The sequence below is a fragment of the Haliotis asinina genome, chromosome 2 (genome assembly GCF_037392515.1).
Source record: "Haliotis asinina isolate JCU_RB_2024 chromosome 2, JCU_Hal_asi_v2, whole genome shotgun sequence".
In the NCBI taxonomy this organism is placed as follows: Eukaryota; Metazoa; Mollusca; class Gastropoda; order Lepetellida; family Haliotidae; genus Haliotis; species Haliotis asinina.
In genome coordinates, this window is record NC_090281.1 from 2,947,958 (window position 1) to 2,962,720 (window position 14,763).

The 14,763-nt window shown below is 40.9% G+C and overlaps 1 protein-coding gene across 1 annotated transcript in view; it reads left to right on the plus strand.

Moving 5' to 3' along the window:
* The window catches only part of LOC137273127 (transforming growth factor beta receptor type 3-like), a 94,110-nt gene that overhangs the window by 39,198 nt on the left and 40,149 nt on the right, over positions 1 to 14,763 (plus strand). The window contains exons 3-4 of the mRNA XM_067805595.1: positions 12,105 to 12,314; positions 12,933 to 13,048. Coding sequence (XP_067661696.1) covers positions 12,105 to 12,314; positions 12,933 to 13,048 — 326 coding nt within the window. The remainder of the gene's footprint in view (positions 1 to 12,104; positions 12,315 to 12,932; positions 13,049 to 14,763) is intronic.

The following is a 14,763-nucleotide window of genomic DNA, read 5'->3' on the forward strand; positions in this document are numbered from 1 at the left end:
AGCCGCACACTGTGTCTGTGTCTTGTTTCTACGTGGGGTGGAATACAGGATGTCGGATGACGTATGGAGAATCAGCCGCACACGACTCTTCAAAGGATGAATCCCAGCCGATATCTTTGAAGATTCTTGTAATAATAGGGATGCTTGTTTTTTAGCCATGGTTGTGAGGTTGAAACTTGTAGCAGCAGGTTCGGAAGGGAAGATTATTTTTAGAAGGCAGCATCTGAGATTTTCATCCTCTTCAAGAATGTCTGTAAGCATCCCTTTTCATTGCCACCATGGGTCATCTTTCAAATGTTCAAGTAACACTTGCCACTGACAATATGGTGGCCCCAGCTTAGTCTGTGTACAACATTGTTGATAGATGTGCAGGCCATATTTGATACTGTTACCTCCATTGGTGCTGTTTGGCACACCACTGTAAGGTGTATTCTTACCAACATTTCTGTTTAACACAGAACCAGTCCTTTCCATGTAAATGTTTTCATGCCAGCTGACATATGTCCACAGCTCAGGTATGAGAAATACATGTCTATGTATCACCGGTGCTCGCTGCTGCCTATTCCTCCCTGGAATGTAGTCTGTCTCACAGTCCCTGAACCACATTTATGCATCACATGTCATGCCAAATTAATATTATGTACACATTTTTGTACCATTGGTGTGTACACTTTATATTTATTATCACCATTAATTTATGGTTAAATTTAGTATCGAACATTTGAAATGAAAGACAAACAAATTTAGGAAATACCCATTGCTTGAAATAAATACAAGCTTAAAACTTGTCGAGAAGTAATAGTTTTTCTGATTGGCTGTCAGATACCATGCTATCATGACCTGACCAATGACAGTGAGCAGAACTAATGACGTTCTCAAACATGGTGGTCATGGGTCAGCATAGTTGAAAATATTACAGAAAGTTTCAACAAGTGGGACTTTGAATGATTTCTTAATAGCAATGAAACGATGCTTCACTGACTCTTTCACAATAGATTATCAAAGTAGAAATACTCATATGAACGCCAGCGTGTGCCGATCGAAAATGGAAGTGTAAAAGATTGCCAGGTAGAAAATGCTCTAAGTCTGTTTTTGTCATGATTCTTACAACCCCGTAGATACTCACATTTGAAAAATTGATGAGTTTCATAATCCACATTTGTGGCTTCTTAGATGCAACACTGCTTAACTTAGGAAGCATGTTTGAAACAAGCCCTAAATGGAGCATGTAAAACCATTCTCTCTCACTTACCCACCCACTCACTCACTCTAAAACAACTATCATGTGATAAAATCCACAAACTGAGTAAGGCACCCATTAGCTCAAGAACATCAGCACCTCCGACATAGGACATTGATTACATTGTTTTGAGAAGAAGGTAACAATGATCTGCTTCTAAAATATCAGTCTGAAAAACAGCAAATAACAGTTGACATGCTTGACATGCTGACATACACAATTTTATTTTGTAGTCTAACACTGTAAACAATGACCTTACAGAAACCATCACAAAGCAATGGCACCTTCCTGATGAGCACACAGAGTCTATATTGGTATTGCATGTCTGCGTCATTAGATAACTGCTGATAACATTCATCTCATGTAATTGAAGCTCAAATGTCCCAGCTTTCTACATGAAAGGAGATAGGAGGTTGAAGAAGCAGAAGAAATAAGATACGTTTGAGACTGTCAGTTATTAAGGAGTGAAGTCTGTGAAGACTGACTGATTTCTGAGATACCAGAGAAGAAACGAGAGAAGAAACGTGACACACTTGTTTCCAGGGTGAACAGGGAGATAGGGTGTTGTTGCTTCTAAAACTTGTATAGAGGAATGTTTGTAATGGAACCTAGAGCCCATGCGACCCAGGTTGAGGCTCATGTGATATGCACAGTTGCACCTCTTGGACACTCAGGGAACCAGGGAACCCTGTATACCACTATTACCAGAATCCTCCAGTAAGTCTCAAGTAGCGAATCTTAAGAGCCTAAAAACGGGATTGGGTGGTCTGACCGACTTTGTTTACATGTCATTGGTTCCCATTGATCCCAATTGCGTAGAATGATGCCCATGCTGTTAAAAATCACTGGATTATCTGATCCAGACTGGATTATTCAGAGACAGCTGACATATAGCTGAAATATTGCTGAGTGTGATGTTAAACAACCTACCAACCAACAACCAAATGCCTGGATGTTACCCAAATGTGAGACTTGCATCACTTCATATGTTCCTTCCTCGGTGCCCTTCATGTAACTAGAATTCTCATCATAGTCATAAACCCAGCTGTTTACTTCATTCACTTGACTGACCTAGGGAGAACTATAACAACAAGTGGCTTGGTAAATATTCAGGCATTCTATGATAATTTATGGTAGTTAGCCATATCTGGTGACCCAAATACAACCAAGAGATTCAGTTAAGCTGCAAGTTAGCCATTTTTCACATGGTTGTGAACAGGGTAGTTCAAGGCAGAGACTCACACTGCCATCAAATGCAGCTATTTTTGTTGGAGGGTTTCAGCAAGTTTTGTTTTCCGAGATTGCCAGGCAACCATGATATTACTGCATGGCTTTAAAACCATGGCTTTCTAAGAGTCCATCATGGTTGGGGAACTTGAGTAAACAGAGACATATTTTTCATTGTTTATTGTATCACTGAAGTTTGATAGCTACAGCCAGCTGGCTGACTTGTATTGAAGAAAACTCAACATACTGCGTTCCATGAATTCCTGGAACAAAATCAGCGTGAAAGACTCTCCTAGATTTCTTTCAAAAATAATTTTCCAGACTTTTTCAAAGAAAACGTGTCTTGGATGTTAAACTGCATAGAAAAAAGGGGTATCATTTGACATTTTGGAAATAATTTGTGTAAGAATGTTATATGCTTTCTCAGGACCTTTGATAGCATTGGATGCTTCCGGACACGAGACGAGGCATAAACTGAAAGGGCGTGTCACTGGGTTTATTGTCTATATACAAGTATACATGTCCATGCTCTCTTCTGTGTTAATGCCATTGTGTGGTTGGATTGCAGGAGGTAATACACAGTACAGGACATAGTACTCACATTTGAAAGCTTTTGATGATTTTTTAATTTTGATAGGTAACAGTTGTGTAGAAGCTCATGCTTGCGTCTGACAATGTGAGTTAGGAGCGAAAACTCAGACATGTTAATTGTAATGTTAGTACATTTGAGCCATAACAATTATTGTCCTAGATATTGCCAAATTCTGTATTTTCTTGAAATACTTGTATGAATTTATCTGCACCCGTGTTTTATGAAGGAATTTCATGGATACAGTGATTTAGGTGTATTCCATTCAGTTTTGAAGAAAAAGATTGTATTACCATGGTTACAGCCTAGTAACGATATATTGGTCAGTACTGGAGAAAAAGATTATATTGCCATGGATACAGCCTAGTAGCAATATATTGGTCAGTACTGGAGAAAAAGATTGTATTGTCATGGATACAGTGGTGTAGTTAATTGTTGTTTTATATTTGAAAACGGAATGTAGCGTTGAAATGGATGCAAAGATTTAGTAGCCTATTGAAGTAATGAGCAAAAAGATTGTATTGACAAATCTGAATTGCTCATTTATTTCACAAGGGATAATCTCACACTAGTGGAATGCCATTTGTTAACCCTGTCCTAGTTGTTGGAACACTTTGGTTTCTAGGATCTGAACACGTGTGTTGCCTGGTGGAACAACACAGATGTATATTTCAGTGGCAATGTGTCAAATGTAACTAAACGTTTCTTGTGAAGTTCAGTCACCATACTTTTCAGGGTATCTGGCTAAACAGCTGGGGTATTCAGATCAGATTGCAGCAGGGCTTTTTCTCAGTCCACTGCTAACTTGTATCAGTTACACACAATGTTGATTCGCATTACATATCTTGGAATCATTAATGTCTAAAATGTTTTTGAGAGGGTCCCTAACAGGTTTATGCCTTGTTGTAGTGGAGGTTATGAGTAGTTGACCTTTTGTGTGTAGGCGCCCTTTGAAGGTGGCAAACATTAACAGGGGTCGTGTCATAAGAAGAGGCTGATAAATGGGCAAAAAAGGAAGTAGACAATAAAATATTCAGCTGTGAGATGATAGATGATAGCATGGTATAGGTTATCAGTGCTGGGTTGCCGCAGTGGGGCATCGTGTTATGTAAGTGCTGTACACAGATATGTGTATAGCTGAACTGTTGGTTATATAGGGGGCATCGTGTTATGTGAGCTATAAAGGGGACATCGTGTTATGTGAGCTATATAGGGGGCATCGTGTTATGTGAGCTATATAGGGGGCATCGTGTTATGTGAGCTATATAGGGGGCATCGTGTTATGTGAGCTATATAGGGGACATCGTGTTATGTGAGCTATATAGGGGACATCGTGTTATGTGAGCTATAAAGGGGACATCGTGTTATGTGAGCTATATAGGTGGCATCGTGTTATGTGAGCTATAAAGGGGACATCGTGTTATGTGAGCTATAAAGGGGACATCGTGTTATGTGAGCTATATAGGTGGCATCGTGTTATGTGAGCTATAAAGGGGACATTGTGTTATGTGCGCTATATAGGTGGCATCGTGTTATGTAAGTACTGCACACAGATATGTGTGTAGCTGAACTGTTAGCTATGTAGGGAGCATCGTGTTATGTGAGTTATATAGGGGACATTGTGTTATGTGAGCTATAAAGGGGACATTGTGTTATGTGAGCTATAAAGGGGACATTGTGTTATGTGAGCTATAAAGGGGACATCGTGTTATGTGAGCTATATAGGTGGCATTGTGTTATGTAAGTGCTGTACGCAGATACATCTGTAGCTGAAGTGTGGGCTATGTAGGGGGCATCATGTTATGTGAGCTATGTAGGGGGCATCGTGTTATGTAAGCTATGTAGGGGGCATCGTGTTTTGTGAGCTATGTAGGGGGGCATCGTGTTATGTGAGCTATGTACTGGGCATCGTGTTGTGTGAGCTATATAGGGGGCATCGTGTTATGTAAGTGCTGCGCACAGCTATGTGTATAGCTGAAGTGTGAGCTATATAAGGGCATCAGTGGTGTAAGTGCTGCACACAGATATATAGGGGCATTGGTGGTGTAAATGCTGTGCACAGACATGTCTATAGGTGAAGTTTGAGCTATATAAGGACATCGTGTTATGTAAGTGCTGCACACAGGTACGTCTATAGCTGAAGTGGGATCTATACCCCTCAGCCTGTGAAATATTGTTCTTGATATTGAACTAAGCTCTAATAACTGACTGACGTACTGTTCTCTGCAGTGCTGAACCTAACTTTCTGTTCTGGTGTGAGTAATTACTCTTGTGCATGTGTTGCCAGTTTATCACGCATGTGTACAGTTACATACATAGGGAATACAACCCCATCCTGTAATGGAATTATAACATGTGTTTTTAGCACAGATCATGTGCAGGCAGAAGACCGTGTCTTGAGTGTATACACACCAACCAATCACTGTTACAGTTTAACTAGTTGTTGGCGTGTCCACATACAACTGTGTTGTTATACTGGCTTCTCAGTTCCATTGTGTGAAGGAAACAAACTCAAGACAATCGCTCACATTTTGTCCCCCATGGGCTGCACAAAGGTGGTGGTAGTTTCTTTTTGCTGGAGTATTCATGACTTGAGAATGCCTCTCAGGCTGCTACACTTATAAATTACAAGTAATGTGAGCATTGACAATAATATCCTGACTGGCATTTTGATGATTCATTGATGATTTGTATTTGACAAACACCAGTAGCATGTGTGGCACTCAAAAATGTGGAAGGAAATCTAATTCTTTGTATTTGTCAGTTGTTCATCTGTCCAGGAGATTTCACCAAAGTGTTTTCACACACATAAAACTGACACACTGTCACAGATATGTGAATAACCCTTTCAAGGTAGCAGTAAACCAGTAAACCAAATACATTGCTAGTTTTCTTGGAGAAGTGGTATAGCTTGGTTTAGTTTAGTGAAGTTTAAAATCTGATGTATGATGGCTCAAACCCTAGATGCAGTCATAACTGCTGTCGGGTTGTATCGGTTTGTGTTCAATTGTGTTGAGATGATATCTGGTGTTAAAACCACAGATTCCTTACATGTGTTTGAAGGTGGCCAAGTAGACAGCTGTTGTGTTGATTTGTCTGGGACATGTTGGATGAGGGTTCAAACCTCAAAATCACAATCATTATCATGCTTGAAAGAGTAAAGATGTTTTCCTTGTTACCGTCACCCTCCCATATCCTACATTTCGTGTCTTGTTACCGTCACCCTTCCATATCCTACATTTCGGGTCTTGTTACCGTCACCCTCCCATATCCTACATTTCGGGTCTTGTTACCGTCACCCTCCCATATCCTACATTTCGTGTCTTGTTACCTTCACCCTCCCATATCCTACATTTCGGGTCTTGTTACCTTCACCCTCCCATATCCTACATTTCGTGTCTTGTTACCTTCACCCTCCTATATCCTACATTTCGTGTCTTGTTACCTTCACCCTCCCATATCCTACATTTCGGGTCTTGTTACCTTCACCCTCCCATATCCTACATTTCGGGTCTTGTTACCTTGACCCTCCCATATCTTACATTTCGGGTCTTGTTACCTTCACCCTCCCATATCCTACATTTCGTGTCTTGTTACCTTCACCCTCCCATATCCTACATTTCGGGTCTTGTTACCTTCACCCTCCCATATCCTACATTTCGTGTCTTGTTACCTTCACCCTCCCATATCCTACATTTCGGGTCTTGTTACCTTCACCCTCCCAAATCCTACATTTCGTGTCTTGTTACCTTCACCCTCCCATATCCTACATTTCGTGTCTTGTTTCCTTCACCCTCCCATATCCTACATTTCGGGTCTTGTTACCTTGACCCTCCCATATCTTACATTTCGGGTCTTGTTACCTTCACCCTCCCATATCCTACATTTCGTGTCTTGTTACCTTCACCCTCCCATATCCTACATTTCGGGTCTTGTTACCTTCACCCTCCCATATCCTACATTTCGTGTCTTGTTACCTTCACCCTCCCATATCCTACATTTCGTGTCTTGTTACCTTCACCCTCCCATATCCTACATTTCGGGTCTTGTTACCTTCACCCTCCCAAATCCTACATTTCGTGTCTTGTTACCTTCACCCTCCCATATCCTACATTTCGTGTCTTGTTTCCTTCACCCTCCCATATCCTACATTTCGTGTCTTGTTACCTTCACCCTCCCATATCCTACATTTCGTGTCTTGTTACCTTCACCCTCCCATATCCTACATTTCGTGTCTTGTTTCTCTGCTATTTGCATGTGATAATCCTGTGGCCAGATTGAGGGTGCCCGGACAGTATATAGGCCAGTGCTGTCGAGACTTGAGGACATTACAGTCTTGTTCCAGGGTTCACAGCACCACAGAGATATATAATTTCAAAGATTATCATGGTACCTTAAACTGAGACCTTGTATTATCAAATAATGAAATCTTGATATTCAATCTTCAAGATCTCCAGTGTTGCCTGAGAAGCAGAACCTGACCCTGGAAGCTCCACTAGGGGCCAGTATGGTGGTCCATTTAGAATGAAGTATACAGTTGCCTCGTAATTAAATGAAGATGTGTGCTGGAATAAGATATAGATCCAATGTGGCACAGATTTGGATGTATAAAGAATGTTATCACCTCCATTGATGGACATATGTGATGTTTGTTACACCCATTGTGGGACATACTTGATTGTTATGACATCCTTTGACGGACAGTTGATGCTTATTACCATCTTTGATAGATGGAGGTGACACTCATTACTTTGGTAACCATGCATAGGTGATGCTTATTTCCTCTGTTGACAGAGATAGGTGATGCTTATTACATTTTTGACTGACATAGTTAAAGCTTATTACATTTGTTGACTGACATAGTTAAAGCTTATTACATTTGTAGACTGACAATAGTCAAAGCTTATTACATTTGTTGACTGACATAGTTAAAGCTTATTACATTTGTTGACTGACATAGTTAAAGCTTATTTCCTCTGTTGACAAAGACAGAAGATGCTTTTTACAGGTTGTTAACTGACTTTGAAGATGCTAGTTTCCTGCAGTTACTGGTAGGGATGATCATCTCTGTTGAGAAAATATAGGATATGCTTAAATCCCTTCAGACTATCCTAGTTGATGGAAATTACCTCTATTTGTGGTGCAGGTAGCTGATACATCACTCAGTGTGTGATAGAGGTTTGTGATTAATCACACATGTGGTGCAGTTTTGTGATTGATCACACGTGTGGTACAAGTTTGTGATTGATCACACCTGTGTGGTCCAGGTGACCGATCTCTGTAACATTATTAAGTGGTACAGGTGACCGATCTCTACATCACTGAGTGGTACAGGTGACTGATCTCTACATCATTGAGTTGTACAGGTGACCGATCTCTAAATCATGGAGTGGTCCAGGTGACAGATCTCTATTATAGTCTATATCATTGAGTGGTACAGGTAGCCGATATCTACATCATTGAGTGGAACAGGTGAATGATCGATCATGACAACATGATAGTGATGGCCCATGCTCATCTTGACGATGGGGTAATCAGGTATAAGGGGAAGTAATTTCAGAAGCCACTTCTTGCATGATTGCCTATTTTTCCTCTGTTTACTATTTTTAGGCATTACACATATGCGAAGTATCTGGAGCTTGTTTTGTTTGGAATGAATTAATTACTGGAAGCATGCTGCTTGCCTACATTTTCTCAACCACGTTTCTCAAACCCTGTAATAATCACCTCATGCTCATTGTGATTGTGGTATGGATCCTTACAGTAATAAAGTGTCATTGTTTAGGGAACAGGGCAATAGTTAGCCTAGTGGTTAAAGCGTTTGTCCATCAGGCAGAAAACCCGGGCTCAATTCCCACTAGATACAATATGCGAAGCCCATTTCTGGTGTCTCCCGCCCTGATATTGCTGGAATATTACTATGACCGATGTGAAACCATACTCACTCATTTAGTGGTTTGGAAGCTAACACTTACTTTGTGGTTGACGAAGCATGTGAACCAGCTGTTTGAGTTCATATACATTCCCCATCATAGTATAGCATGTGATACCAATGCATCTCACCTAATGATAGGGCATGTGTCACTGATCTGTAGTAGATAGAGTAGTGGTGTAACAGGTGGAGGTTCAGATCACAGCTGCATCATACATGAGGACATTAGAACATGGTACTTGTTCTTACCCAGCCTTGCCTTTGGCATTAATGATATACATTGTTTGGGTATATTCACATTCAATTTCCATCAAAGTATTTTTCAGAAATCGAACACTATGTACCCAAACTGACATAAATAACTACACTTGTGCATTATTGGTGGACAGTGTTGGACTTTGAGACAATAGTTGATTGGTTGGTTGGTTGTTAAATGCTGTACTCAGCAATATTCTAGCTATATTGCAGCGGACTGTAAATAATCGAGTCTGGTCCACACAATTCAGTGATCAACAACATGAGTACCAATATATGCAAGTTAGATACAATGACATTGACAACCCAATAGGACCTCTCCTATATGTATAAAAAGGTACAGCCTTTATATGCTATGGAAGATACCTGTTAATAAAAGGATTCAGCAATATTCTAGCTATATTGCAGCGGTCTGTAAATAATCCAGTCTGGACCACACAATTCAGTGATCAACAACATGAGTACCAACATATGCAAGTTAGATACAATGACATTGACAACCCAATAGGACCTCTCCTATATGTATAAAAAGGTACAGCCTTTATATGCTATGGAAGATACCTGTTAATAAAAGGATTATTAAAGACACATTGGGATAAAGGTGGCGTCTATTCCTTTACTGCCTTTTGAAGAACGGGCACTGGACTGTGAGCAAGACTGCTTACACCCAATACTGTAGTCACAAGCTCTGCCCTGCAGAGAATTGCTCACTTAACTCTGCATTAGGAACAGAGCCTACGACCTGTATTGACACTCTGTGGCTTGCCAGCAGATTTGACAGAGTTGAAAGAATAACAGTACAATGGAGTCATTTCAGAAATCATTCAGTTGAAAACCTAAATGGGCAATTCATCATTCTGAGGCGGGGCAGATAAAGTCCTCTAGATTCAGACCCAGGGAGGTCTCTGTGGCATGGTTGGGGAGTCGGAACCACTTTTTTGCGACACATTAGGCACCTTCCACTTTAATGTGTTTACACTATGTCACACTCGTCATCATCGTCTCCAACCAGGACAGCAAGCCCATGTCCCTCGTTTGTCGACAGCATGTACTCACGTCTCACCTGCCCCTTATTGTCATCAGCACTGAAAACAAGGCGAACAACTGAACTTTTTCTCCAATGTGTTGTGGTTAAAGGGAGCCAAGTTTGACTGGTGTGAAACCTCTTCTGATCTCCCCAGAATAGCAAGGTACCCTTTGAGGTTGCCCATTGAAACATGAGACGGTAATACAGGGTGAAAAGAGAACTCTGTCATACAAAGGGACTTGCCCATATAAATTCCTGTAAATGCTTGAATATGGGCCTGTGTTCTCAATTCAGTGTTATCCCATCTCTCTGTACTTGGAACATTTATAGCTGGGATTGAGAACTTGTGTTGGACCCAGGACAACACTCCCGAGTGCCTCATTAGGTGACAAGCTGTTAATGGCAGTAACCACAACATCGTTACTCATGGGTAATGTGGGCTTTGAACAATTGCCTTCAAACTAGATACAGTTTCAGGGTATGGATACTTTTATATTTAGGTCTAAATACTTTCTAGTGAAACTCTTTCACTCAGGCAAGGGGTCAGTTGCCTGTGTAGAGTTGGGTATTGAGGGATCAGGTGGGTACTGAGGGTTCCCGGTGAGTGGGTAGGGCTGGATAAGAAGGGGTTTGATGCAAGGGTAGGGTTGAGTACAAGGATGTTGGATATTAGGCTAATCTTTGGTACTAGAGGTCTGATGTCTGGTTTAGGCTGGGTATTAGGGGTGGAATGCCTGGGATATCCTGGGTAGGGGGGTGTCAGTTGCTACGGTGGGTACTAGGGGGTTTTGGAAGTTATGGTAGGATTTCGTGCTGAGGGTCAGGTGCCAGAGTGGGATTGGGTTGTGTACAGGGGAGTCAAGTGCTTGGGTAGGGCTGGGTACCAGTACAATCAGGAATCAGGGTGGCCAGCTTGCACTTTTCATCTTCCTGGTGTGATCCTGCATGTAGTATTAGCCCCATCCCTCATCTGCCTCCAAGTAGGCTCTACAGCACTGGCCTATATATAACTTTGATTTTTTTCCCTTTTTTCGCCAAAGGCTGTATGCTCACTAGACCTGATCCCATCCTTGCCATATCAAATAACTTTGTGGTGTATGTTAAACACAGGCATGGAATTGTTTTAATGGGTAAAACAGAACTGTAAGGGACGACCTACGTGTTGAAATCCCTTCAGTGAGCTTGTTTGAATACTGTTAGTTGCCCCACTTTTACTTGAGACCTATCTATCCTAGATTGATAAATGTTTTGCAAGAACGGAAGAAAATAATTTCATACACTGACAAACGACTCAAAGATGCAGTTAGTCTGCTTGGAAGCCAGTGTTATCCCAAAGTCATCAGAACAGCTGGTCTGATAATAATATGTCACATTTTGCCACTCATGTGTATTTATGTGAAATATGCTCAGTAATCCTCTTACATGTCAGTAAATATTCCCAAGTGTAATTTTAAATATTGCAATTCCTGTCATGATATTTCTGTAGGTGACTGGTATTCTGCTGACAATCAAACCAGAAGATGAAATACTTCATTACTTAGTGGGGCACTGTTGTACTGAACATGGACTGGAAACGAACAGGAATCTGACATAAGCAACTTCCTATTGTGAACAAAATAGTTCTTGTTTTCCCACTTCACCATGCAAAGATGTTGACTTTGAAAATCTTGATAAAACACTGTTACATTACCATATCGACAACAGGTTTGAAACTGTGGAGAGCTTGGTGTTAAAAAAAAGTGTCCAGTAATGTTGACCATGTATAGGTCTTTCTTTGAATGTGTTAGCTTCTTCTTACTGCCAAGTATGTCTAAACTAAGTCTTTTATTTTCAGCCTCAAAAAGCAAGACCAAATGTGTGATTACCTCCCCTTTTGACTCACCCTTTGTGAAGGCCCATTTGATGAACTACACCATGGGGAAGGGATGCACCACCAACATGACGTCCAACAAGGGGCAGGAAGTCCATGTCATTAATGTTAAGGTGAAAGAGAAACGGATTCAGGTGAATCTGCGTGTGGAACCAATGAGCATCCTCGATCCAGGTTGGTAGTTTTGTCTTGTACATGACAGTGAAGTGCCCTTGTGTTTTCCATCTGACTGTGAAGTGCTCTATAGTTTCCCATCTGACTGTGTAGTGCCAGATTCAGTGTTAGATTTGGGTGAAATTTTGTGTGGGTCCAAATTGATGAAAATAATGTTTCTGGACACCCTCCAATGTTAAATAGATGGGCAGATGTAAAATAGAGAGGGGTCCTCACTGAATTTGATGAGTCAAAACACTCCAAATCCCTCTCTTGAGTCAACACTGTCGGATTGTTTCCCATCTGACTGTGAAGTGCCCGATTGCTTCCCATCTGACTGCGAAGTGCCCTATAGTTTCCCATCTGGCTGTGAGGTGCTGAATTGTTTCACATCTGATTATGAAGTGAGCAATTGTTTCCCATCTGACTGTGAAGTGCTCTATAGTTTTTCGTCTGACAGTGAAGTGCCCAATTGTTTCCCACCTACTGTGAAGTGCCCGATTGTTTAACATCTGACAGTGAAGTGCCCAGTTGTTTCCCACCTACTACGAAGTGCCCGATTGTTTAACATCTGACTGTGAAGTGACCCCTTATTGCTGATCTGTGTCACATTGTTATAGATTTGTCTAATTGTTTCAGATGTACCTGACAAGTTCCAGCGCCCACTAGTATTTGTGTTGTATTCCGAACTTGCAGTAAAGTGGAAGGTGGAACTTGTTGGACTTACCTCAACCAGCCGTAAACATCTGTTTGTGGTGAGTGAACTTGCATGTTCCTTGTATGTTCCTTGCAGTGGAGCTTCCTTCTGAATGTGCTTATGCTAATGTTTGAGTGGCACCATAGCTGTGCTTGTTGGTATGACCAAAACAACCAAATGGTTTTGAGGACATTGAAGTATGGAGAATGATAAGTGACTGAACATATGACATATAAGCTCGTTTGTTACAGAATTAATTACACCTGTTTTTTTGTTTTGTGGATTTTGGCTGTGTTTGAGATTGTCAAGGGGTCACTGTGATAAATGGTACTCATTTTTTTTCTTCTGTGTCTGTGTTTTGTCAGTTTTGACAGATAATACTGGATTTGCTCTAAATTTGCTTCATAAGTCTGCCAAAAGTGTCAGTTCAAGACTGGATGGCTGACCAACATAGCAATAAGCAACTGTTTGAAGGTCACCATCAGTGGATGTCATTGTCATAGGCTCTTTAGGGAAAAACAGATTTAAGCTTGATTCGATGCAATGTTCAAAATTTATGTTTAGTGACAAGGGCAACCTTGATGTAAACAGCAACATAACCTGACTGTAGGGACCTCCTAAATCTGTGATTCGAATATTAGGGTTGTGACAAGGACCACTTGACTTTCATGCTTAGTTTCAAAGTGGATAGGTCATCTCTTTGAACAGGTCAAGTGTGTTCAACTGTAGCACTGGTGGACTATATCCCAGTATATTCAGATCTAGGTCAGTCCTACAGATGGCTCTGTTGCAGATGGGCAGTTCTGGGTGCAGATAAGATATTAAGTTTGTCAGAGGATATTATTATCATTACCTTTGATCTAAACAAACGTGAACTGTAATTGAAGTTTATGTTTCCAAGGGATCTCCTCAAGAGGTTTTCATCAAAAGCTCAATATAGTGTTCTGACCTTGCTAAACCCTGTATTGTGTGGCTTGTGCGAAGTATGCTCAGTTCTTTGCTGAGCATGTCAGCCCAGTTCTTACATGAAAAGAACAACCACTTATAGGATCAGTTGAAGCTGTTGTCCTACATGGATGGTTACCACTGACAACTATCATCAGGCGATGTTACTTACCAAGTTTCATCATTATTTGTTGGTGATATCTAAGCCTGGGTGTGGGGATTAGAAAGCCATTACAGCTGCTTGGAGACCTGCTTGTTAGGCCACAGTGTATTCATCTCCTACTCTGGCTCATTGAACACCTGATGCGTTCTTCTCCTGCCCCTCAATTCATTGATCTCTTACTTTGGAAATGATAGAAATCTTCAACTGGGTTGTAGTCAATAAAAAAGCAGTGAAACCTTTAAATAAAGATGTCAAGCAGGGATCTTTGATGTTGACTGTCATACGTTTTGGTTTCTGTATTAGGTAGGGATGATTGTGAACTAGTGGCACATATCACAAACACTTGCAAAAGCAAGTCAAGGATTCCTGAATGATTAATCTTTGTGAGTGATTGAGTAATATTTTGTAATGTTTTATCTGATATTATCCATGACCATGACCTTAACCTCATAATACTGAAAGGCCATGTTTGATGTTGGACTATTTCTAGTAACAATTAAAAACAATACTCTATCCTCTGTTGTGAATAGTACTTGACCCATTCATGTTAACTTTGGATGAGTTAGACCCAGATGCCATTAGCTGCCCTTAGCAGGCCTTCATATAGCCATAAAGGCAACAATGCTTGTCCTAAGAGGTGATTAACAGGATCGGGTGGTCAAGCT